General features: G+C 31.9%; 1 protein-coding gene and 2 long non-coding RNA genes across 3 annotated transcripts; 2 read left to right on the top strand and 1 right to left on the bottom strand.

Moving 5' to 3' along the window:
• Positions 1 to 1,659: 1,659 nt before the first annotated feature.
• On the bottom strand, positions 1,660 to 27,253 carry LOC126744950 (glycoprotein-N-acetylgalactosamine 3-beta-galactosyltransferase 1). The gene is made up of 8 exons (XM_050452564.1): positions 27,112 to 27,253; positions 20,498 to 20,572; positions 20,272 to 20,429; positions 20,028 to 20,216; positions 19,561 to 19,699; positions 14,741 to 14,900; positions 14,461 to 14,682; positions 1,660 to 3,645 (listed from the first exon to the last, which is right to left on the bottom strand). Exons 2-8 carry the CDS (start codon positions 20,521 to 20,523, stop codon positions 3,487 to 3,489), a joined length of 1,053 nt encoding a protein of 350 aa, XP_050308521.1. The 5' UTR covers positions 20,524 to 20,572; positions 27,112 to 27,253; the 3' UTR covers positions 1,660 to 3,486.
• On the top strand, positions 14,802 to 15,701 carry LOC126744952 (uncharacterized). The gene is made up of 3 exons (XR_007663380.1): positions 14,802 to 14,938; positions 15,008 to 15,359; positions 15,466 to 15,701. It is a non-coding gene; the product is annotated as an uncharacterized LOC126744952 (long non-coding RNA).
• LOC126744951 (uncharacterized) lies at positions 15,759 to 16,733 on the top strand. Its single transcript, XR_007663379.1, has 3 exons — positions 15,759 to 16,202; positions 16,264 to 16,386; positions 16,451 to 16,733. It is a non-coding gene; the product is annotated as an uncharacterized LOC126744951 (long non-coding RNA).

The following is a 27,253-nucleotide window of genomic DNA, read 5'->3' as shown; positions in this document are numbered from 1 at the left end:
GGTCTAAACTATGCGATCACCAAAAATACCAACCCAAACGTTTAATTTTTGATAGTATTGAGTATGAACCTCATGGTGATCCTTGGATTCGTGTCGAACCTGTATCGACGATTGAGAAAAATCTAACATTCGTCTAAGAAGCAAACATTTAAAAGATAGTTATTTGAAATTAGTTCGGATATTATTTCACAAAACTGTAAAAGGCGGTCGTTATCTTCATTTAATTCTTGAGGAAGTTGAATTTTATATGAGTGCCATTTGTTAGGTTTTAGAATTCTCTGTACAGTAGTCCGCGAGATTTCCGTTACATTACAAAGTTTTCTGGTATTTAATGTATGGTTCATATTAACTTTACCGAGAACACTATTGCCTCATTTCTCACTGGATTTTCAATCTTCCATTTTTTATTTTCCCTTTTTTAACTCTAGGATGTAACTATGATGTACCTGTTTATCTGCATGTCTCTCATAGTTGCTGTTAGTCTTGCACATTGATTATTTATAAAAAATAATGCAATAATTTCCACTCTCTCCGCAATAGAATAAACCATTTTTATCGAATCGAAAGCACAGGAATAACTAATTCACATCTTATTTATTACTAATTTTTTACTCATACACCTAAAAAATATAGAGTAGTGTATTTAGAATTCCGAATAAAATGTTTGAGGGTGATTGAAACCCCCGCCAAGGGGTTTAAAAATTTTAAAAAATTGTCCAGTTTTTTAAAAAAGGGCCCCAAACATTGCTGGACTGTTTTCGATGGGCCATCCTGTATTTTATATCGAAGATAAGTGATCGCGGGCGTGTCTAGCCAATATTTCAAAATCATCTGTTGCATGCGCCAAAAAATTAATCCTATATCCTAATTATCCTATAATTCTAGCTCTTGAGGGAAAAGAAATAGACTATAAAGTAAATGCTTATAAGTATAAGGTAGAAGGTAAAGCAAATGCTTAGAGCAAAGGTAGAGGTAAAAGCAATTGCTTCATTTAATTTTAATGAAGCAATTGCTTTTCTGCAATTGTTTATCAGCCTGATGTTTGTTTCAACCTACAACACAATTTCAGTATAGGGGAGCCTCGTTTCAGCTCTTTCCTTTGACAAAAGTTTATCGTAAGCCTTCTGTACGCTTGTGTCAACAGGTTTTGGAAAAGGTGTCATAAGCCAAGGACAATTTCGATCAACGATTTCAAAAATCGGAAAAACGGCATGCCTAATTTCTGTCGCATATTAGTGAATGGACACCCAAGAAAGTAATTGACCGGCCGTGTAAATCACTACTACATAATTATATTAAATCGCTAAACCCAGTATTACAATATTCGCTAATTCCGCTACAATCGCATTTGTTACCAATATAGTCTAGTTTCGTTGGCATTTTGACATTCCACTAAAGGATTCGGCTCATTGTTTGACGGCAGCTAGATTGATTAAAATTAACCAATCAGAATAAAGAAGGGTGCCGAATTCTATAGTGGAATGTGAAAATGCATCCCGTGGCAATTAACTTCTCAAGTTTGCTTAATGGCATTGATTGTTCCAGGTAAGTCGCATTACCTACCTCCTTTAAGTCAGAATTTTTAGAAATTCGCCTGACATGTACCAAACCAGGTCTATAATATGTGACAGTACGGACTTATTTATCAATAAAAGTTAGTTTACTTTTTCGTATTTTTATTATTACCATCTAAAATTATATACAAAATGAGAAAAATATACATACAGCCATAATAATTGTATAACTTAAAATATATCTTATAAGAAAATGACTAGTATATTGGCTTGCAATCAGGACCGGCACAAGCAATATATGAAGTGAAAGGACAATGAAATTTTCCAAATCATTTCTCACATTGGAGAGTGACCAAGTAGTCCCCTCGAGCTAACCCCCTCAGATTTCATGCGGCTATGTAAAAGGTACGGCAAGAAACTAATGCAATACCGAAGATGTATTTAGCGGTCTTTGACCACACAGGACAATGTTCAACGTTTAAAACTTAAAATTCGAGAAATTTCCTTATTAATCTTTAGAAAGCGGAAATCCACTTTTGAACACCTTAAACTCTTTTCACTCTTTTCAGTAAGCCATAAACGTATCTGTTATTAAATGAAATGGAAGAGAAAGTGCAACCGATTTATAGGTCATAGTTTGACGTGACTTCTCTGCATTTTGCATAAAAAAGACCCAATGCAGATTTAGGTCTTTTTTATGCCTTGATAAAATTCAATTGCTGGAAGAATTAAAAACTCCAGGATGCCATTGTGAGACCAGAATTCGTGAAGCAAGCGCTTACTAACAAATTTTTTTTTTTTTGGGATGAGTACCCATTTTCATGGGTAAGCAAACAAGCAGAACTGTCGCTATTACCAGTGCAACCAAAAAGTGATCGTATGGACGTACCATATCATCGCGAGAAATAACCGGTCTATACTTTTTTGAAAATGAAAGGGGATGTGATTCATGCTCTTGCAATGAATTCAGGGCGTTATTTTGAAGATTTGTTGGTTTAACCGCATAATTTTCCTGACTATGACCAAAGACAAGGTTCCAGCAGGATGGAGCAACGTCACATACGTCCAATGCATCTGTGCTTTGAATTTCTGAAACTTTTCCAAGCATATCTCGAGAAGAGATGATAAATTGGCCCTCACGCAGTCCTGATTTGTACCATATAGAATTTTTCCTGGTCTACATTAATAAACCAACTTGAATAACGCAGTAAAAAAAATCATCATAAAGCTTACCTGCCGATCCGTCACCAGAAATTTGAATGTTAGATTAAATGAGTGTGTGAACGCTCGAGAAGACGTTATTTAAAAAAAATAAATTTCTAAAGGGTGTATTTTATTATTTAATATTAATATTTTATCGAGTTTTAAACCTTTTCTTTATTAATATTTTATTGAGTAATTAGTGATGTTTAACGACTTTCAGGCATGACACAGTTAGTTTGCCTAAGAGGTCAAATGTGTTTGCGCCGGCCCTGCATATAAATTATTCTAGCTTAATATTTACTTGATAGTATTTTATTACGCAGGAAGTCTTTTTAAGAAAACTATCGTTGAAAACTAAGAAATTACTGAGATTCGCCATTACACTGTAACTTCTAGTTACTGGGCATTTTTTGATAAAACATTGGTAACAAAGGACTAGTTAAGTGTACTTCATAAAAAAGTACCTTCCAAAGGAATGAGAAATATTACAGACTTACATTTAAACTTTCTAGAGCTAGAAAATGATTCTTGAGCTATGAATAAATATTTCATATTTGTTTCTACCGAGTTTAGTTTAAAACCAGTAATATTGCTATTTTAGTCAAGAGCTTACATTTACTTACAAACTAAGAGTCTTATTCTTCATTAACTGCAAAAAAGAGTTTTAAATTATGAATCGTGCAGTCTAATAACAAATGTCTTTTCTCACTATAAACCCTTCGTAAAAAAGTCTTTTAAGTGTATTGGATACACTGCAAAATATGAGTATTTATTGAACTGGGAGCTTGTTATTTGTCGCTTGTTGAGATTCTACCCGAAAGGAAATTCCATAGGGTCTTAAGTGGTATATCAGATATTCTAACACGTACATTTGGTTTGGTGAGACGTAGTGAAAAGATACTGCGTTGTCCGAGCAGCATTCCATACCCTACAAAAATATAAAATCTGTTAAAACTTTTTTCAAATAATACAAATACAAAAAGATTTTATTTCTGTTTTATAATCAAGTGTTCACTTATTTTATTATGACAAATATTGAGTGTCACTCGATTAAAACAACCGTTTGCCTGCACCATCAGTAAACAGTAGTACAAGTGAGACAACCCTTTTAAAGACCTTAAACAACTATTTACATTCCTGTTGCAATAAATGTTAAATATTTATAAGCCAAAATTAAAAGAACCTATATTTGAATAGGAATGTAAAAATATAAAAACTGTTTTTTTTTTGCAAGTACATATAAGAAAAAACAAAATCAATTATTATTTTGACCCAAAAGTATTTTTAATTTGACTATTTGGTAATTCCTTTAGTTCTTGGGAGAGATTGTTCCATATCTGAACTGTAACAAATTTAAAAGAATGCCTAAAAGCTGCTGATCTGTGGATAGGTACAATAAAATCGTTATTTCGAGTTGCATGAGAATGGACTTGAAGCTGGTGTCTTTAAACATGTTGGTTGTCCTCTTTTTATAACTCTATACAGATCGTGTTATCGTGAGCTACGTATTACCCAAAATAATGGCAACACCGCTTGGTTGCTGCTTGCAGGCGGCGGAATTTTTCGTTTTTATTTTTTGAACCGGGAGTCAGCTGACCTCACTTTGCTGTGTTACTGCACGTTGCATTAATAATTTTTGATCGTTATTTTCGTGTTTTTTTCACCATGGCTGTTTATACCCCTTCCGAAAGAGTTCAACTAATTATATGGTTTTATGGAGGCAATTCGGCAGTACAATATAGAGATTTGTTTTCAGTGACATTTAAGAATAGACCGATTCTTTGTGCAAAAACGGTTAAATGTGGTTACAAATTTTGAGACATCTTTTTGTCTTCAAGATTGTAAAAAATGCCACACCAAACGTCAAAAACCAACTGTTGAAGTGGTCCAGGATATAGAACGGCGGAAACAAATGGTTTGCAGTACTTAACTTAACTAGAACTTAATTTAGAGGAGTTGGGAAATAAAATTGTCGAAGGTGCCAATTCGATTTTACCTAAAACTCTTTTGGAGGTGCGAAATAGCTTTTACGATAGGTTAAGTTTTTGTTTAGCGAAAGAAGGCGGTTTATTTGAGCCTTTTATTTAAAAAATGATATGTTGTTAAGTTTGTTTATTAGAGTTTTATTTCAGATTTTTTATTATATTTTTATCAGAGTTGATATTTTATTTTGGGTAGTATTTAAACAAACATCAGTTTTTATACTTTTTAGCACGTTTAAAAACTGGGTGGAGCAACAAAAATACTTATTGAGCATCTAATAAAGTTAATGTTGTCAACTGTTTTATACTAATCTGGATAGCTATTTAAATAATAAAGCTTCTAAAAACTGTTTGAGCATACTTTATAATATGACAAAAGCTAGTGAGCATAAAATAAATCAAAAATAGGCATCACAAATATACTTTATTGTCTTCTATTTATAAAACAAAAAGAACAAAAAATGCCATTTTTAAAACAGTAAACCACAAAACAAAAAAGAGTGAACATTAAACAAATTATTAATAAGACTTGAATAAATTAAAAACATCACTGAATTACCAAAGCAGGTTTGGATTTTGATGGACGTCCACGCTTTCTTTTTTGTCCAATATGGATATTTTTTGCCTCTACAGGCGGAACTGTATACTTTAATCTAATTGCTAGGCCCAAAAGATGTTTGCACATATACATTTTAAAAAACTGTGGACAATTGCAGCTACCATTCATCCAATCATCTTTTTCTTTGGGAATTGTTACTCTCCAAGTAGAAAAAAAGTTCTTTGAATTCATCAAAAGTTTCCAAAGGTTTTTCAGCCTGAAGATCCAATACTTGACCTCCTGGTACTATATAGACATTGTTCTTCGTGTCAGCATCTAACACCTTTATTTTTTTGTCTAATTTTGGCCATTGATATGCTTTTGTCCGATCAGGAAGTTTAATAAGGGGAGTAATTGAAAAGGACTCCTCTGTAGTTTTGCAGGACCATTCGTTAACCATCTCCGATGCGATAACCAGAAAACGAGAGAAAGGAAATCTTTCGCGTAATGTATTGCTATCTTTTATGGTTCTATTAAACGATTCCAGTGCGTTGTTTGTGGCTGGTGATCCTGGGGCAGCACCTAGGTACCAATTGCGATTTTGAGTTAACCACTCTTCTTTGAAGTATTTAATAAAATTAGTTTGGGTTTTCCATTTCCTCATAAAAAGCTGTGATGCGCTAGTACAATGTTCAGGAGAAGTAACGGACTGTAAAGCATCAATATCTTGTAATATATTCTTTCGGGCGTTTTTGTCTGAGCAAGTTTGTTCAACCCTGGTTTGCATTTTTGTTTTTGCATGTGCCCAACACATTCTCACAATGGGTTCAGGACCAAAGACTTCTGTAAAAGCATTTTGGATGCTCTTTGCGGCATCACAAACTAATACCGACGGTTGTAGAGAATGTCCGTATACAAACAAAACCTGTTCTTTTAAACTATTAAATAACATGGTAAAATCTTCCTGACGCTCGTTTGTCGAAACTCCTAGACATATGGGATGAAATTTTCTATGTTTATCTATAGTTCCTACAACTAATACCAGGAACCCTTGCCAAATCAACTTGTATGTCGCATCAGCATGGATAATATTTGCATGACGTTCTGCTAACCCCAGTAAATGTTTTGTAGATAATGCAAAGCGAAAGGACATTGGTTCATCCTCGAATATATAATAAGAAAGTACAAACACTTGGTGTATGTCCTCAGGAACTGCTGGACTGAGATTTAATATCCATCGCTCCAGTTCTCCTAGACTTATAGTTAAGGAACCGTATTTAACACGTCTACGACTTAATAGATAATTGTTCAATTGTTTCATTGATGGTAGTTTTACTCCTTCCATCTTACTAAGACTTTTTAAAATAGCTTTAGGCTTCAAATGTAAATCAAATAGTCTTAACTTCCTGACTTATTCCGTAATCAGAACGAATTCCAATCGACTCGTGGTTATGGGCAGCCTCTACACGATAGAGCAAAACAGCATTTGATGTAGCTTCAAACAGTAAATAAATTTGTGCCCCACACTGAGGGCCACGACGTTTTACTTTGTTACAGCGATAAAACCTTTTCTTTCCTTCTTCAGTCATATGTGTTATTAAAATAGACCAAGTATTTTCTGCACGAACAACTTCCTCCCCTTCTTTAACACATGCAAATTTTCTTACAAAGAGCCACTGCTTACTCTCGCCACGCTTTTTTTTGTTTCTAATTCTTTAATCTCCGAATCACTGTCCGAATGATATGAAGGAATTTGTATTTCATTCTCCATTTGAATATTGTCATCAGAACTATTCCCGGGTAAAACAGTATCGAGTTCTAAGATTATTTAATGTTTAAAACGAATAAAACGGTGCATAAAACAACTATTTATACTACTGAAATATTATATACACCATAACCAATAAACGTATATGGGAATCCCAAACGCAGTTAACTGTCGCTCCAGTATAAACGCACGTTGCCGAATGCAAAATAAAAACTTTTAAGAAAAAAAATTCAAGTCAAGAAAGTCAGATGTTTACTAATCCCGTCCTCGGGCCAGCCGGGGCGCGTATTGGCATTCTATACTATTATTCAGATCGGTCTTACTTTGAATCATGGTAGACTATGTCTACGTGATATACCACAATTTTAAAGCCCATTCTATACTTCGAATCAGAGCGTAAGTAATATTTAGTATTCTGAAATGCAGTATATAAAAGGTTTTATTTTAAAAGCAGTTTTGTAGTTCAATATATACTACGTCTCAGAAAAACAAGAACAGAGCGCGTATTCTGTATTCTCCTAGGAAGGAAATTTCTTTCTATGCAATACAAATTTATATGGCATAAAAAGATATTTATTTCTTTCCTATGACGATACAGAATACGCTCTGTTTTCTTAAATAGTTTTAGGGGTCATGTTTTATTGTCCATAATATTGCCATCTTGAATAAAGTAAGAAAACAGTATTATTTATTTTAAAATTATTACATAAAACATGAATTAAAATGATTCTTCTTCTGTTAAAAAATTTTTATTAAATTTATTTGTAAATATGTTTATTCATATTTACAAATGACATTAAGTGAAATAACATAAATATTAAGTTATGAAACTATTAGGTAACTAAAATGTAAATTTTGTTTATTCATTATTCTTCAGAGAAATCTGAAAAAAAAAATTATTCGATCAAATGTAAATGAAACAATTCTATACAAAAATTTTCAATTCTGAAACTTTTAATAAAATATACATTTTCGTACTTATAAGAAAACCTAAACTATGTTATCTATGTATTTACCTTAAAATAATATTTTTTGATATCAATAGTGTTTTCTGCCTTAAAAAAGAATAACAACACGGCAAAAAAATTAACAGCTATCAAAACTAGCTACAAAGGAAAATTAAAATGTGAGGCATTTTAATAGAAATATTAACATATACTGCTGTAACTCAGTTTTCTAAAGAAAATTTATAAAAGTAGTGACAAAAAAAATTAATGTAAATTTTATTTTCTTTCGTGACATTTTGCATTTGGTTGATTCTTAAAAATATTTTCTTCTAATTTATGTTTCCTTTTAATGGTCTTTTTTAGTTCCTTGTTGGAAGCTCTACCCGATTAATTACGCTTTTTTCCAGATACGAATCCCTGTCTTATTCTTCTTCTACTAATGGAAGTAGGTTGCACGCCTATATATTTTGAAGAACGTCCCTTTCTTAAATTGCAGAAAAATGTCGCCAATTGTGTCGGTGTGGTAATTTTATTTAACTCAGCATTTCCTTTGATAATGCAGTTTGTTAACTTCACAGACTCATTTTCAGATACCATTTTTAGCAGCCTGTCGAAATTATCTTTTAAATTATTAAGAGCTGAAGAGTGTTTTTTGCCAGCTTTTGAATCATTTGATTCTTTGTCTAGAACATTAGATTCATATATTTTTTCAGTTGCTGCAATGCTCTGCTGCGTTGCACTGTGACATGGTACATTACTTAAATAGCTTTCAGAATGATCACCTAAATCCATATTTTCAAAAAAAACGTTTGAAACACTGTGTCCAAGAGCTAGCTTTGCTTAAAATTTTTGTTGCACAGCACAAAAATGCTTACAAAACTTGCCGCCTATTCCGAATGTACAATCACACGTTTCCAAAGTGGTATCTATAGTGTAGACAAGTGTGTTATCATTACTGCTTGTTACATAATATATATTTTCATTATTTTTTTCACAGTAGAGCTTTTCAGTTTTATCGCAAAATTTACTATACAGAATTTCATTTTTCGATGATCGACTACTAGCAAATAACAGCAAACGTCTCTGATGATAAGATTCAAAGACGGTAATAACAAAGTCAATTAATGCACATATATGTTAAATGTCTTGCATCTTTGCAAAACGATATCTTTAAATATACGAATTGACGCTTCTACAAAGTTATTTGTATTATTTCCCCTAGTGATTAATGATGCCCGAAAACATAAACACCACTCTTCTCTTCGTTGCCAAAGAGCATTAATGTGATTTTTTAAATGTGGGTACTTTAAAACAATATCATTTTTCATCAGATCGTTTAAAGATTCTTCTGCTTCTTCTAAAGTTGATGCATACATTATGGCACGAAATAAAATCATTACAGTCTTCCTATTTTCTTTGGGTATTTCATTGTAGCTATCCCACAACCAACGCCAAAAAGCTTGGCAAACATGAAAGATACAAAGAAGGAGCTTTGGCTTTACATTTTCCGATGAAACACAGACGTCAGCGCATTTCTTTCTGTTGAACTATTATCGGTCATGAATATACTAGGACAGCCAGAATTACCAAAACCTTCATTACCCAATGTTTCTTTAAGCAAGGCTCCAATTTTGGAAGCGCACTAGAGTCCACAAACACAATTTCTTTAGAAAAATCTTCCTTATGAGTACGCATCATGATTGGTGTAAGTATAATTACAATCAAAGGATTCTCTTTAACCGCTATTATATTCTGTCCTTTTTTATGGTAAAATTCAGCCTTTTCTTTTAGGACCCTCACCACTGAAGATTCATCTCGGCCTCCAAAATTTAAATTTCTAAAACCAGAAGAAAGTTCTACGTAAAATCGGTAAAAAGATATTTTCAAGGCAAGGCGATGTAGATATACAAAAAATAACTTACCTCCACTTTTCATACAAATGTTTTACTTGCCGTTCCGTGGGATTTAATTGTTCATTGGCTAATACTAAGGGTAATTTAGTGTGAATGTACATAGGTAAAGTAAATTAACATAACACTTACGTTTATAGTGTTTTTGTTGATAATTTTTATTAAAAAATCAACGGTGGAATTACATTTCTTGTCTCTAACTCTAGTGTCTTCCCTTTTTCTGGTTTTAGCTTTATTAAAACCGCTGTGCTGGCATTTAAAATTTTTTCGATATACGTATCTTTTTGCTGATGGGTATGTATAACGCACAATCCAGTTAGTACTTGTTTTATAACTAAATATAGCTAACAATTTGCCACAACAAATACTATTATCTTCAACATCTGGTTTTTTAAATCGAATTTTAGCTTTAAAACCATCATTTGTGACCTCAAGATATTCGATGATAGAATCGTCCTCACTACACATTCCCACTAATATATTTTTATAATCCATTCCAAATTTAAAAAAAAAAACGAAAGATAAACTCCCGATAAACCTTGTTTGATTACGTAAAAAACAAAACAATAACAAATAATATAACCCAACTTTTATCCCACATGCATCACCGAATCTGAGTCGCGGTATAAATCGGCTACGTGAGGCGCAGCAATTGACATCCATTGCGTACTGCATTTCAGTAATTCAGCGCGCTAACGTAATAGCGAAGCTCTGAATTGTAGTATAGGATGGCCTATGAAATTAGATAAAGCATATGGCCATAGTCTACCACGATCCAATGTAGTGCCGATCTGAATAATGGTATAGAATGCCAATACGCAGCCGGGGCGGTGCTCTGTCGCAGGCACTCCTACACGCGCGACGTTGCAAAATTTCGCCTCTATGCGGTTTCCTATAAGTAACGAACGAAAACACGATCTGTATACAAACATGTGCATGTGCAGTAGTCTTCTATTATTCATGTTAAGAATTTGATTAGCATTAATACCGTATATTAATGCTTGTTTGTTATGTGATGTCTATAATTATGGAATGTTATATGCCAATCTCATGCAGGATTTTTGAACTTTTTGAATACCCTTTGTGGTACTTACAGATAAGGAATCTCCATAAATTACGTCCCCATAATCGAACAAAGACAAAATCAGACTTTCGTAAAGTGAATATTTCTGTTTTGGGGTGAGAAACGTTTTTATTTTATAAAGCTGCCTTAATCTTAGATATGCAGCTTTAATTTTGTTTTTAACATGAGATTCGAAATCCATGGATTGGTCGAAAATTGTACCTAAGTTTATTGCTTCTGATACTATTGGGACTTATGTATCATTTATTTGAATAGAAATGGTATTTTTTATATTTTCCCTTAATATATTAATTGCCGACATTATTAAAATTTTTAATTTAGTGGCATTCAACTTAAGGTTATGATTCTCTGCCCAAGCATTTAGGTTTAATAAGTGTAAATTAAGTTTCTCTTGCATTGTATTTAAATTTTCGTAGCTCACAGTATATTGTTGTAATTTCGAGTACTTTATTGTTTCCTGCATATCTGACATATATATTAAAAAAAGCAGAGATGAGAGTATCGATCCCTGTGGTACTCCTCGATTACATGGCATAAATGTGGAGACTTTGTTTTCAGAGATCTGATTAACGACCACACAACTCTGTCGATAATCCTTTAACAAATTGATACCCTCAAGTGATACACCAGAAAATTGTAATTTTGCTAATAATAATTCGTGATTTATGGTATCGAAGGCTTTACTAAAGTCCAGTAATGCCATACAAGTAGGACGATTTTGTTCCTCGTTAATTCTTATGCCGTTTAATATGTTTACTAAAGCCGTCGAAGTGCTAAAATTTTTCCTAAATCTAAATTGGAAAACCGAAATTGCATTAAAACATTCGGCAAAAGAACATTTCTGGTTATAAATATGTTTCTCATGATGGCCTTAGATATAGCTGGCAGTATAGTTCTTGGTCTTAAATCTGAAATTTTCTTTGGCTCTACTATCTTATTTATAGGTTTTATGATTGCCTTTTTCCATATTGATGGGTATTTTTGTCGTAAAATGCATTCGTTAATAATGTTGACCAATGGATTTCAGCAAAACATCGAGATTACATAAATCAATTCGGGGGTCACCATATGTTTTTTTTTCGTTAAATTAAGTTTTTCAGCAACGGTTCAAAATTCTTTGCCTTTTTTGTTAATTATTTAATTAAAAAATTTGGTTTTTTTACGAATTATTGCGTGTTTTGTACTAATTGTCAATAATATTGCAGATCTGGGTTTGATTTTTTAAATGTTTTATGCGCACGTTCTCTTAATCTTATTAAAATTTTAATATTGTCAGTGATCCATGGGCAGAATGGCTTAGTTTTCCTTATTTTATTTTTTGACAGGATTATGCTTGTCTAAGAGCATGGTTATGTTTTTATTGAAAAAAAATATTTTATCGTCTATATTTCTTAAATAATAAATACGTTCCCATGGAATGGTTAATCCATCCGTGATAAAAATGTTGTAGTTTAAAATATTGAAATCTCGAAACATTATATGCAGTTCTTGATTTCTAACCTTCTCATATTCAAAAATAGATTAGAAAATGCACATTTAAGGAATGAAACAAAGCCCTAAAAAACCAACAGAGGCGTGTACTTTTCTTAAACAAACTAGTAGAAAAATCATTCATGAGGTTTTGCCTGAATGGACTGCTAAAAACGCACTATACAGTGACCGCCTAAAGTTCCGCATAAATTCGATAAAAAATAGAGACATGATTTTCGGTAATTTTTTTAAATGAAATGCTATATTTTTCATTGCATTTATTAAATATAGGCAAAATTCCAAGCAAGTTTCGTATAACACACCTTATCTCAAAACTCCACTGTTTCAGAAATATTTAAATTTAACCAACAAGAAAGCAAGTAAGTACGTCTATTTACAAATTAAGATAAAATGGAGGATAAAATGTTATAAACTGTGAAAACTCTTATTAATGTATCAAGTGTTCAAACTGATCCTCATTTACTTCTTGGCAGAAAGCTAGACGGTTTACAAAGTCATGTAAAACACTATCAATTATTTCGGGTGCTATACGTCTAATTTCATATCTAATTCTATTTTTCAAATCTTCTACGTTGTTTGGCTTCTCAATATAAACTTTACTTTTCAGGTACCCCCATAGAAAATAGTCGCAGGGATTTAGGTCTGGTGACCTGGCCGGCCACTCTATTGGCCCTCTTTGTCCTATCCATCTTCATGGGAAAACTGTATCCAAGTAATTACGGACATCTCGAAGGAAATGTGGCGGTGCGCCGTCTTGCTCAAACCACAAATTATCTGTCGGGACAGCAGGGTCTTGTTCGTCTAAGTATAGGGCAGCCAAAGCAGGAATAAGATCTTCATGAAGAAAATTCAAATAGCGTTGTCCTGTTAAGTTTTCTTCGAAAAAGTATGGCCCTATTACTTTATTTTCCACGATACCAGCCCAAACATTAATAGATTTACGATACTGTGTATGAGCCTCAGTGTGGATTTGACACTGACCAGTACCGACAATTTTGCCGATTTACGACACCGTTTAAACAAAAAGTTGCTTCATCCGAAAACAATACCCGTAACACAAACTAACGGTTATTATTGCAATTTTTTCATTGTTCATCATTTGCTCGCAAAATTGGTTTCTTCGATCAGGATCGTCCTCATTTAATTCGTGTATTAATCGAATTTTATAAGGGTGGTATTCATTTGCTTTTAAGATGCGTCTTACTGATGTTCCGGCTATATTATTATCAACTGAAATTTGTGAAGTTGCATTGTTTGAATTTTCTTCGACGGAGAGCAGAACGTTTAATTTTGTTTCTTCAGAAATTTTTGGACGACCTGATCTTGGCAAATCCCTAACATGACCTGAACTTATGAATTTGTGCTCTATTCTACTAACTGTTGACTAAGAAATAGGACGGTTTGGTTTAATGCCAAATATGGCATTAAACAGTTCACTTACTTCTTTTTGCGTGCACCCTCGATCCCCGTACCCTATCATCATCAAAATTTCAATTCGTTGGGTTTCCGTTAAATTAGTCATAATTTATTCTGATAAAAACTATTAATTTTTGAACTGACAGTGACATTCGAAAATGGAGATTCTTTACAAGTGCAACCATGGAAATAGAAACAATTGGCAGTGTTTATAACATTATTTTTATCCTCGATTTTACCTTAATTTGTAAATAGGCGTACTTATTTGTTTTCTTGTTGTTTAAATGTAAATATTTCGGAAACAGTTGAGTTTTGAGATAAGGTGTGTTATATGAAACTTGCTTGGAATTTTGCCTATATTTCATAAATGCAATGAAAAATATAGCATTCCATTTAAAAAAATGACTAATGACGTCATATCATTTTTTTTGTTCCACCCTGTATACAAAAATTTATGTGAAATAATGCGCAACTTAAAACAAAAATCGACGGGTACGAGCGTTTTCTCAAAAAATCATGTCTCTAATTTTTATCGAATTTATGCGGAACTTTAGGCGGTCACTGTATAATCGAAAGTATAAAGTATATATCAAAACTTTATTTTTACCTCTTTATTTTCATAGTATATGTATAGCCAATACCAAAACGATTTGGACACGTGTCCAGGTATTAAGTGATGTTCGGGTACGAAAGGAAAAAATCGCCCTCTCCCGAGATAATCTCGAGAATCTCCGGCAGTTACTTTGACGGCTTCCATGCAGCGACCCATTTCCACATCCTCGGCCCCGTTATCACTCTTTGAGCAACCCGTAGAGTTTGTTAAACCAATCTAACAAATAAGCCAGATACAGGTAAAAAAAATGTACATTAAAAAATTAAAAACTAACCTCTATAAATCGCTTTAAGGCTTCCTTGCTTAAAACGTAACCGGCCCCGCCGCTCATGTACCCCTGCTTCACGTAAGGCTTAAATCTACACCCAAAATATATTGATTCGTTTGTGTTGTATGGCATCAACATATACCTGAGATTCTCTAATATCACATATCTGAAATGTGAAACTGGTTTTATTACGGGTAATATAAAGTGAGTCAATTTAAAAATAAATTTGACATTTAATAATTATAATTATAATAAAGGTTATTTTATTTTAAGCTCGGCGAATTTTAGCAGAACTGTTCTGCCGCCCACAATAAAAAGGCGGTATCTACAGAAAATTCGAAAATCGAGTAATTTTTCTTGTTACTTAATTCATCTCCTTACAAAGTTATTAGGCCGTATCTAAAATAAAATCTGAATTAATCACTAAAATTGTTTAGCCGTATCTGCAAAATTTACTACGCTTCTTAACGATAACGTAACTATCTGCAACATGCTTAATAATTAGGCGGCAAGTGCTGACGTTAAGTACGCAGTTGCCGCGTTTTTATTAGGCACAGTGTACTTCCCGCGGTTTTACTAAGAATTGTCCGGTCAATATTGTCTGTACTTCATCGTATATTCGCAGGTAAGTTTTATTATTTTACAAAACAAAAATGGATATTTTTTGCCGTCGATGTTATGACTTTAAATTATTCATTATGCTGTGTAAATAAAGTTATCTTTTGTTGCAGAAATAATGACATCGAAACGAATATATTTCCTGATGAAAATAGAAAAAACAGTTCAGGTTATGTACAAACACAAAAGAAGATGAATCTTGTATAATTAGCAACGATAAAGTATCAAATTGGTTAAATCATCTTCCTAATTCTGATAATGAGTTTTTCTATGATGGTAACATAGAACCTTTCACTGAGGATATCACCAAACCAAATCAACTGAGTAATAAAGAAAATTTTAGTAATCAAGGTAAAAATTTTAACTTTATATTATATTACTACACCTAATCTGTTCTTGTATTTTTTTAAAATTATTAGATAATATCGAATAGATAAATAGCAATTCAGGCAATGTACGACACCATACGTCATTTATACAATTACCAATCATTGAAAATTTGGAACCTAACAAGTCTTCATTACCGATAAATTTAAAGCCAGGCTTTGTAAAACTGGATAGACCTTATATAATTAGCAACCATGCAGTAACCAATTGGGTAATTGCTGGGAATAATGATGTTAGTATGGAGCTAGAGTTTCAAATGCCCACTTCTGAAAAAAACATTACCAGCATTGAAGGTATATCTGCCATGTTTTATATTATTTCTAAAATACTCATTTTTTTGTTTCTTTTTTAGAATGTTTTGAAATAGAGAATATTAAAGCATCTTCCCAGGAAGTAACAGAATCGACAGATTCTGTGACCCAATCGCCTAATAAAAATCAAGAGGTTCGCTGCATTGATGAAGGTGTGTAAAATTATTCCTCTCCTTTGCTTTACCCTTTTATTACATATTTAAATATTTTCAGGTGATATTGTTCAATTTGTCAATAAAAATCTTGAAAGTGAACATGACAATGATACGAATAGTGAAGATATTCCTCTAAATCGTCTATCTTCTAGGGTTCAGGTTAAAGATACAAATCAAAAAGGTACCTAGTTAAACATTTTATTTTTAAGTACGTTTTAAAACTAATTATTAATATTAATTTTTAGAAACGGCTACCTTTTGTAAAAGAAGGAAATTTGATACCAATCTCAAGAGTCGAAAATTGTTAGCAGCAAAAAAAAACGCGCTGAAAATCATGCAGTCTTGGCTGAAAAAACTACAAAAAAAAATGTTCGTCGCTTATTTTAAATGAAGTAAGAAAATCAATAAATAGTCAATTTTGGAAATTGTCTAAAAGTGAGCAAAAGGCATTTATACTCAATACATTAGGAGTAAAACGAAGAACTGTTACAAGTGATAAATTTATCAAGCAAAATACGTTTATGTATTTCTTAAAAAATGACATAGGCAAAGCGGTGCCTGTATGCAAAATATTTTTTTTTGACTACACTCGGTTACAAGAAAGACAATGATCGGGTCTTGCGTAATGTATTATCAAAAACACCAAAATGTCGAATGACACCTTTGCCACATGGAAATTCAGGCAAGGCTTCTCAAAGAAAAATTGATGATAGTGCTATATTAACGAACATATTGAATCTTTTCATCCAGAGGTATCACATTATCGTAGAGAGCACGCTCCAAAGGTTCGATACTTAAGCAGCGACTTAACAGTGACGCTAATGTACAATGATTTTAAAGAAAAATTTTCTGGAACTAGAATTTCATATGAAACATACCGAAAAAAAATAAAAGCAAAACACATTTCTTTCACCAAACTAGGGCACGAAGAATGCGATTTATGTGAACATTTTAGGCTACATGGGCATGATAAAGATAACTTGGAAGAATCTTGTCAATTTTGGAAAAAGCATATAAATCGCGCTAGTGAATCACGAAAATTATACAGAGTGAGCAGATGTTTGATAGTAATACAACATGTGTCTCTGCAGATTTACAAAAAATTGTTATGCTACCAAAAATGGATACGTTCAAGACTGCGATTTTCTTGAAACGCCTAATAGCCTATAATGAAACATTTGTTCCCTTAGGAAAAATAACTAAAACCAATAAACCATTTGCTGTTGTATGTACATGAAGCGATCTAAAGAAGATTTAATAAGTACGTTTTATTAATTTTTTAAGTTTCATAAACACTAAAAATATTATTATTTGGTTAGACAATTGTGCTAGCCAAAACAAAAATTGGTCGCTGTTCCAAAATTTACGATTTTAATGATTTTGTTGGTTCAGTGGCATCTGCAAGTAAGGGCAACGTCGAAGTGAAAGAAATGAACCATACGGATTTTTTTCATTGGGATAATTTCACGTCGCAACAAAAACTAAAGAAACTTGGTGAAAATAGGCCGTATTTGTCAAACATAGTACAGGTTGTTGCTGAGCGAGGAAAATTTGTCCTGGGGTATCGAAATAGTTTTATGAGCCCCTTATAAAAACTTTAGATTTTCTTATGCCAAAGGCAATGAAAAAAAGCAACTCTTAGGAAGTGTTACCAAAAACTCTAGACCTCACGGCTTCCCTGTGGAGAAAAGGGATATAATATTAAAGGAATTGGGAAATTTAATGCCAGAAAACAGAAAACTGTTCTGGACTAATTTACCAGGAGTAAGTGAAGAGTATTCGGACACTGACGAACTTTAAAATATGTGTAGACTTATTGCACTTACTGCAATAATTTTTATTTTTTTAAAAGTTTTTTTGTTTTGTGTGATCTTTGTTATTTAATATGTAATAAATTAATTAATTACAAAAGTTTTGTTTCCTTAAATTTTTAGAATCTGCTTATAATATAATAGGTATTATTATTGAAAAATCATTATCATGCATCAGATACGGCAATAATACTGGGTATTACATAATACACAATATTACCGAATCAAAAGGCGGTAAGTGAAATTTCAGCTTTAAAAGAATAAATATTGCCAAATTTGCTTTTCTAATAAATTTAGGTTTAGTTTTTAGTCATAAATCTACACCGTTTTAATTAAAAAAAAAATATTCTAAAAAATTTGCACAAAAGACTTTAAAGCTCGTTTTCTCAGTTTTACTCTTAACGCAGATACCGCTTTTTAATTGTGGGCGGCAGTGTTATTAACCGATCATGCAGGTACATTATTACATCAAGTTATCGTATGTTAAGACAACAACTAACAAAACATCAAAAAAATTACAAAACTAACTAAATAGCCCAGCGAAAACGAAACGGAGGCATTATCGTTGTGAAAAACATTTTTTTTTCAAAAACCTCGATTTTATTTTCGAGGGGGACAATATTTAATGAGCAAGGCACCCTTAAACCATTTAATTTAACATATTTAAATTTAATTCGCCTAAAACAACTACCTATGGCTAATATCATAATATAGGTTTCAGGATCTAATATTTATAACATATAAAGAATAATTGCGTTGAAATTGACTTCTGTTTTACTAAGTTACTACTAAATGGATGTGTGGTCAAATAATCAATATGGCTCCCAACTAAAACGTTCTTATTTGTAAATATATGCTGCATTCATCATTAGTTACAAGATATCTAACGTTAGGTTTGAAACTTACAGAGTCTTAAAGGCGTAGATTTTTGAGTGTTGAAAAATTCTTGAGACACTATTCTGATATTCTGGTAGTATTTCAAATAAGATTTTCTCAGTTTTAAATTGTAGTAAGTAAAATTCTATGATAATTTGGTTATTATCGAGAATATTCCAAAATAACCAACAAAGTAGAGGTTCAATCTTATGCCTACATTTGTTTTTGAGAATACCTGCAAAAAAGTGATGGTCTATGTGTAAAAGGAAGTAAAAAATATATAGAACCAGGTGCTTGATCAGAAAACCACAATAAGCAAAACATGTCCCATAAAAGAATTGAGGAAGAACCAAAATTATCTGCTTTAAAATACTGTTAGCCACAACTATCTATTATAAAAATGTGATATTATTTTCTTTTCCTCATTAATTTATTACTTGTCTTAAATTTGTACACATATAACATGCAAAGTCTAATATAATTCCTGTCTAAATAGCTCTAGATTAAAAGGTTAATGTACGTAAGTTCTTAATGAAAAAAAAGCACTAATACCACTGAATATGCATAGAAAAATTTACAAAATGTACATCACATAGGCGTACCTAATTTAAAATTCAAATTTATAATGACCCAAATAAACTCGGTCGTTTAATGCCAAAAACACTTACGTATCATCATCGGCTTTAAGGAACCAGTCTGCCTTATCTATATAGTGTTTATAAACGTATTTAAATGCCTGTTTTGTTTTCCCCCATAAATGATCTCTTCCTTCTTTTACTGGAAGCGCTACTGATGGCAGGGATGGATCTACAATAGAATATGCTATGACAAAAATGCTTTATTAAAACGACATAATAAATATTAATTTTAATGCATCGTAACTGTATAATTTTAAATAAAAATTCAAGCTGTATGAATGTGTGAAAACAACACATTAAAATTACTATTATAAGTTAAAACAATTCGCAGCAAGGACAAACGATAAAACGATATATACGGCCAGGAAATAGGATCGTCAGACCCACAGAAGTGCACACTGCTAAGATAAGAAGACCAGATGTGCCAGAATGTAAACGATAATAAAACAGATGTTTCCATATTTAATTGGATATATTTCTTTAATAATTATATTTACCTTCTATAGAACTCATAAATAATAAAACGTTACATCTCTTGCCCCACGTATTTTTAACATGCTTGGCCCTCTTTTCGTGGTTACTGGGCCCCGTCATAATCCAACAAAGAATTCTGATGTCTTTATACAACTTATCCGCTATTGTGGTGTCTTCCATTAAATGGAATTCTTCATCTCTTAAATGAACACCTAAAAACGACTCAATTACCTAAAATTGTTTGTTAAATTTTATTTAGAAGTCTACCTGGGTCAATTGTAGGCCCTCCATCCAAAAGATCCAATTCGTAGCTAGAGTGTGGATCGGAAAAGCTGATTTGTTGCGATAAGGCCACGTAAGCCACTGTGAAGCCTATGGCTAGTCCTGATATCAGGGTTAAGAAGCATTGTTTGTTCAGTGTTTGCCTGAATTCAATTTTAATAAAATATCAGCAATAACAAACTATGATGTACATATATTTTTACATACTTACCATTTGAACATTCTGATGTGTCTCATTCCTCACAATGGAAGGAACTACTTAGAGTATCGGCGGTTTATATCATACCTAGTTAAAAAATGGGTCATTAAGTGATATCAATGTAAAGTAATAGTCAACAGTTAATGTTAAAAACCTACATTATAATAATTATTGAAAGTTTTCATAAACCATATAGTTATAAACATTTCATTTGTTAAAATGCTTATAAGTGGTTTATGGTCACTTATTTGAGGCATCCATGTTCTCCCGTAATGGTAGACAATATAATATGTCTAGGTGCAACAGAGTCATTGATTATGCAAACACTAACAAATCGAGCATCTTCCCAAAAATTTATATGATGCTTATTAATTTAACCTCATTAAATACAATGATTAAAAATCTTGGTCAACAATGGTGCCAGAAAAGTTAATACTAAATAGCAACATATTGGTAAACTAATAAAGGTTTACTGATTAAAAGCAATTTATGACTGTTATCGTGTAAGTTAGTTCGAATTTGAAACATGCTTGAATTGATCATTTATTCTATAATTAATCTTAAATAATTAAACAAATCGTTTAGAACTGTTCCTCTTATGAAAATTTAAGCAAAATATATTTTTCTTATTGAAACATATTGAATAATTCTATTAAATTTAAAAGTCAACAAGAGAAAGCAGATAAACGAAATAGCATCATCAATTTATAAAGAGGCTTACCCTATTTTTTATAAGAATTATTTACTGTAACGCGATTTGTTATATAAAACTTAAATTTCATACTAACCAATAGGTTTAATTTTATAACACTAAACATTTTAACAACACAGGTCAGTCTGACTTGCATAATACTTAGAATTTAAAAATCAAAATAACAATTAAATATTTTTCTTAGAATCCAATAAGGAACGAAAACAGACGTATCTAAAAACATGGTAAATGATTTTGAACATATCAATTATTAAAAAAAAAGTACAACAATCATTGTTTTATTGCTATTGTTATAAGATAGAAATTATCACTACACTCATGCAATGCTTCAGTTGCATTAAAAGCTTCTTTGACAACATTGAAAATCAATATTCATTGTATATTTGGTTTCAGTATTCAGTATATATATTACGCTAATTAACCAATTTACAAAATAAATATAATATATAAAATATTCAACAAAATAAGATTTTATATCGCAATAAAGCGCTTGAAGTATTAGTACTATCATTAAATATCCAGCATAAATAACAGATAACAGGTAACATCAATAAAATTAAATAAAATATAAGGACAACAATGGTTTAAAACAGAGTAACTGCAATAGAAAAGAAGACACACTTTAAGCAAAGTCAAGACATAAAATTATATTGCACTTAAGCAGATTTTAAAACTCGTTGAAGTGAACTCGGAGAACAATAAAACAAATCTATACTGACACTATTTGAGCTAATCATCATTCTACCTATCGCACAGTTTTCACCATACAGTGTACGATGTTGAGCAAGGTAGAATAATCTAGTCTGTCTGAGCACTGTAGTAGGAGAAACATTTAAATTAAGCTGGCACAACAACTCAGGAGACTGTATTACATTGTTAAGAATCTTGTATGTTGTGACAATATCGCAGTTTTTACGTCGAGTCTCCAACTTTTCAATGTTCAGCAATCTATACATTTCACTGTAATTAATATCAATACAAGGAATATTAAGCTTGTAAGCAATGTATCTTATGAATTTACGTTGAACTTTTTCCAGACACATTATATATTTAGCATAATAAGGTGACCATATACATGAATTCGACTCAAGTTGACTGCAAACCAATGAAAAATACAGAAGTTTGATGGAATCAATACTGCTGAAATCATGAGTGTGCCTCTTAATAAAACCCAACATTTTGTAAGCCTTATTGCACAGGTTTTCAATACTTTTTGAAAAAGTTAGTCTGCAATCAAAAAGCACCCAAGATCACGTATCTCTGATACCTTCTCAATAAGTGAACTCATTAGATGGTACTGATGAAATGGTGGACTAAAACTCCTGGTGAATTGAATATATTTGCATCTTTTAGCATTTAGGACCATTCTATTGTTCTTGCACCATAATTCAAATTTGTGAATATCAGAACAAAGTTCATGATGTGCCAAGTTACTGAACAAAAATGAACAAACAAAAAAGATTAAATAAAAAAGGGGCAAGATGGGCACCCTGAGGAAGCCCAGAAGTCACTGGAAAAGGACTAGAATAAAAGTTATTTATCTTTACAATATGTGTTCTTCCAGACAGATATGACTTCAACCAGGCCAAAAGACAACCACCAATGCCATAGAGTGACAACTTTGCAACCAGGAGAGAATGATTAAAGCCTGTCAAAGGCCTTGGAAAAGTCAGTATATATATGGAATCAACCGACATACCGCTCTCCAAGGCCCCTCGACAAAGCTGTTTGGTAAAGCAACAAATTAGTGGTAATGGACCTACTCCTGACAAACCCATGCTGCTTAGTTGAGATTATGTTTTTAAATTTCTCTGATAAAAAATCTGTGACAAAACTTTCAAGAACCTTTGCAAAGTGACAAGCCAGAGAAACAGGACGATTGTTTTTCACATCATCCCTCTGACCTGTATTCTTAAATATAGGAGTCAAATAATTTAACTTCCATGAGGTTGGAAATCTACCTGTCTTGAAAGACAAATCAGCCATAGTGGACGTGCCAAAGCAAAAGCACAGTGTTTTATGAAGACAGCTGGAATACAGTCAGGCCCAGGGCCCTTATTAACATTGACACTGGTTAACTTTTCAAAGACTTCAGATATTTGTACATGCATTTCGTTAATATCAAAAGAACATGCAATATCAGGCTGCATAAATTCCTGAACATCAAATTCATCAGGAGGGTAGACTGAAGAAAAATATTGTGCAAATAAAGATGCTATTTCATGGCCATTTTCACCCACTGCATCTAAATATTTCACAGTAGATGGAATACTGTTATTTTGTGTCTTATCTCTTATATATTTCCAGAAATATTTAGGATCACCGGAAATACAAGGTTGGGTTTGCTCAATATAGTTTGAGTAGCACTGATCGGCCTGATGTTTACAGATTGCTCTAAGATTACTGAACATTTCATAGTCTTCAACGGCTTTAGACTACTGGTGCCAATCTTTTTTGCAAGACATTTGATTTCAATTCTGCGCTGAACCATATTGGAAACTTGAAGTTTATTGTTAATTTTTAGGACAGGTACAAAATAGGTGAGAGCGTTGCCCAATGCATTATACAAACAGTCCACATTACCGTTAACATCAGATGAGAATAAACTATCCCAATCCGCATCAAGAAGGTAGCTGTTAAGACCTGCATAATCTGCATTCTTGAAGTCGTGTATTTCTTCACAATAATCAAGAGATTCAAAATTGTTTAACTTTATAAAAATCACCAATGCAGGATGATCTCGATCACATTTAACTAAAAGATCATTTGAGCATGATAGGGTATCATTACTATTGTTACTAAAAACTAGATCTAGATATACCCCATTTGCATTTTGAATGTTATTGATCTGATACATGTTAAGGTATGGCATTGTTTCTAGTAAAGATTCTGCAGGCCCCACAACACCACTACTAAACATTCCAAGAGAGTCATTACACCAAGTCAATTTTGGTAGATTAAAATCACCGGCAATCAAAATTGAGCTGTCACCATAGTCTTCGGCCACCCTCTCGGTTGTCTCACAAAAACGTTGGTAGTTTTCGGGTTTAGAATTGGGAGGTGTGTAAAAGCAACAAAAAAATTCGTCTCACTTACTCTACCAAAAATAACGGAAACCCAGATGGCTTCAGATTCTTCATGAGCCATAGGCAGCAATTCAGACTCTAGAGACGAGCGAACAGCAATAAGTACTGCACGATTCCTGGTTTGACCAGTCCCAGTTCACTGTCCAAGAAGTTGCTGTTCAATAAAGTTTCACTCAACATCATCACACCATATACTGAAGTTGAAGCATTTTTACAAACTTCAACCAACTTTGTTCTTAAGCCATTTACATTCTGATAATAAACTGTCACCTCCATAAGAGCTATCAATTGCCTTGTATGTGTACATTTGGTCTTTGAAAATTTACATTTGAATTTCTGGGTTTATATTCAAATGGACGAAATACAATTCCATCTGGCCAAAGAGATTGATCAGAAATTATGTCATAATATTTGTCACTTACACCAACTTTATATCAGGTTTGTTTGGTTTTCCTAATATTATATGTTATGTCCACCTGAAATAGTACTCTTATGATTTTAATCAGAATAAACAGTATCTTAATTAACTTGTGACACTAACAAAAGTAATTTTATAATTATATTATTGTGATGTATATAAAATCATTGACTAACTGATTATCTTGATCTTAAATGACATTAGTGTAGTATACTTTGGGATCTCTATGGTTCAAAATTAAAATATTGACAATTGAAAATGGGGATAATTCAACTGCAATTTTCATCCATATTTCAGTTTTGCTTCATAAATAGTTAAACAATATTATTCCTATAAAAAGGCAAATCACTTCCGCTAAAAGCAGTTAAGAAAAAAACCTAATTAAGTGCCTGTAATTTATTATTTAAAACATTCATGTTAATAGCTGTGCTTGTATGTCATTCACGCTAAATGGCAGTCCTGAACAACTTGAAACAGTATCCAGCAGAAAGATCTATAAGATTAATTTTTGACCCCATTCTTTAAATCTCTAAATTTTTTTAAGAATCTCTTGATTTTACTATAACCACCAAAGAGAAAAAGTCGTCATCATCTTGATGGTTTGGTTTTGCTAATCTTGGTATATTGAAGGGGTTCAAAGGAGTATTTTGAAGTGCATGTATTTGAGGATATTTGGTATATAGAAAGGCTCTTATTATGATCATTTGTTACGAATATTTGACTATCCCTGATTAAAATATTTCAAATATTTTTGTGCACTGTTTTTAAAATACTGAGAATTAAACATACAAAATAGATTATTGTGAGATTCTTAGTCTTTTGAACTAAACAGGATAAACACTCGCCATCTGAAAGTATTTTATTTGGATGATTTTGAAGGTAAAACATTAAATGAGACATCCACAAAACTTATATATACTAAGGAATAGCTAAAATCTAGTTCAACCTGTATAATTTATTAAAAATCAATAACAGGTTTTATTTTCCCAAGACTCAAATTTAAGATGTAAAATTTTATTTCTTTAAACTGTATCATAATCCTATTAATTAATAGGAGGTTGATGATCATACAAAGTATGAATCAAATATATTATTTCAACGATTGCAGAAGATTTGGAGAACAATATGAGAATTAACCAATTTGAAAAGAAAAAGTTCACTTGGAATGTGACGTTTAAAACCAATGTATTTTAGAAATTTAGTTTGACTACTCTCAATTTAGTCAATATGTATCAGATGATAGGGAGACCCAACACTGGTAGTGCGGTTATCTAATTGTGATCTAACTAAAGAGTTTTATAATAGTTTTACAGTAAAGTATTATTAAAATCTTTTTAAAAATCGAAGCATTTTATATGCCTTGTTACAGCAATATTCAATGTGGTGACTAAATGATAATTTTGAATCAAAATAATTTTAGCACAATTTTGTTTAACCTGTATGTTGAGTTTTATTAGACAACAATATGTTTTGACTAATTAAACTACTTTAGAATATAGTATCCATTGTCAGTAATTTTTGTGTTATTATGTGTATTGTGTATTTACTTGTTTTGGTACTGTTTTTACTATTTATTTCATAAACACATTTTATGGTATCCTAAAAAATTTATGTGTTTGAGTTTAGTGTTAATGTATAAAATCCAAAATCAACTTGCACCTGGGTACTTGACTAAGAAGTTTAAGAACAAAATGACACAAAATTATAATGCTAGATGTAGATAAATAATTTTTACAACTGAAAACAAAAAAAAGTGCAGAGAATTATTTGCATCACTAAGGTATGTTGTGTATAGAAAATCCATAAGCAAAATTTGATTGTCGATATAGGTATAAGTTTCCTCTAATTTTATTTTCATTTAAAAATTTTAAATGTAAGTGTTGTACTTTTCAATTTTAAGCTTTTTGCTTTATTTACTATTTTTCAGTTTGGTATTCGTTTAAGCAATATGGTCGCATTTCTCCTGATTTTTCTGAAAAAACAAATACTCTTTACCCAAACTATAGACATCAATTTTATTGCAGAGCAAAGTATGTTTTATTGGCTATTACTTTATTTATTAAATCTTTTGCCAATTTTTTCATCTAAATATATATTAATTAAACATATATTACTGACTTCTATAAATTAGTATATACCAAGTTAAGAAAAGATTTTGCATGTTCTTCTAACCTTTGGCTGGATTTTCCAAACAACAAATAATGCATAACTTGTTTTTGTATATTTGTTTTGTAAGGCAGACACTGTTAAAATTAACCATTAATTTTCCAGAATGTTGTTTATTTATTATTAAATTTAATTAATCACCTAAAAAATTATTCCTAGGATTAGGATCTTATCTTAAATAATAAAAATAGGGTCCCTTATGAAGCAGGCAAATTTGCCGAAAATAAGAAATTAGATAATCTACCTTAAAGGATTAAAGACCACTTATATAGCACTAACTAAACTAACGTTTAATAACTAATAATATCATATTGGTTTGAATGCCAAGTGCAAGTTCAACTTTAACACAAAATAAAAATAATTCAAATAATCCATAAAATTTAGGT

Source organism: Anthonomus grandis, chromosome 15 (genome assembly GCF_022605725.1).
Source record: "Anthonomus grandis grandis chromosome 15, icAntGran1.3, whole genome shotgun sequence".
Lineage (NCBI taxonomy): Eukaryota > Metazoa > Arthropoda > Insecta > Coleoptera > Curculionidae > Anthonomus > Anthonomus grandis.
This window is presented reverse-complemented; position numbering and strand designations above follow the sequence as displayed.

Excerpts from the sequence above, each read along its gene's own strand:
- LOC126744950 (XM_050452564.1), bottom strand. The coding sequence starts at position 20,523 with ATGAGACACATCAGAATGTTCAAATG. Across the intron at positions 20,430-20,497 it reads CACATCAGAATGTTCAAATG|GCAAACACTGAACAAACAAT; the intron begins GTAAGTATGTAA and ends AATTGAATTCAG. Across the intron at positions 19,700-20,027 it reads ATTTATGAGTTCTATAGAAG|ATCCATCCCTGCCATCAGTA; the intron begins GTAAATATAATT and ends ATTCTATTGTAG.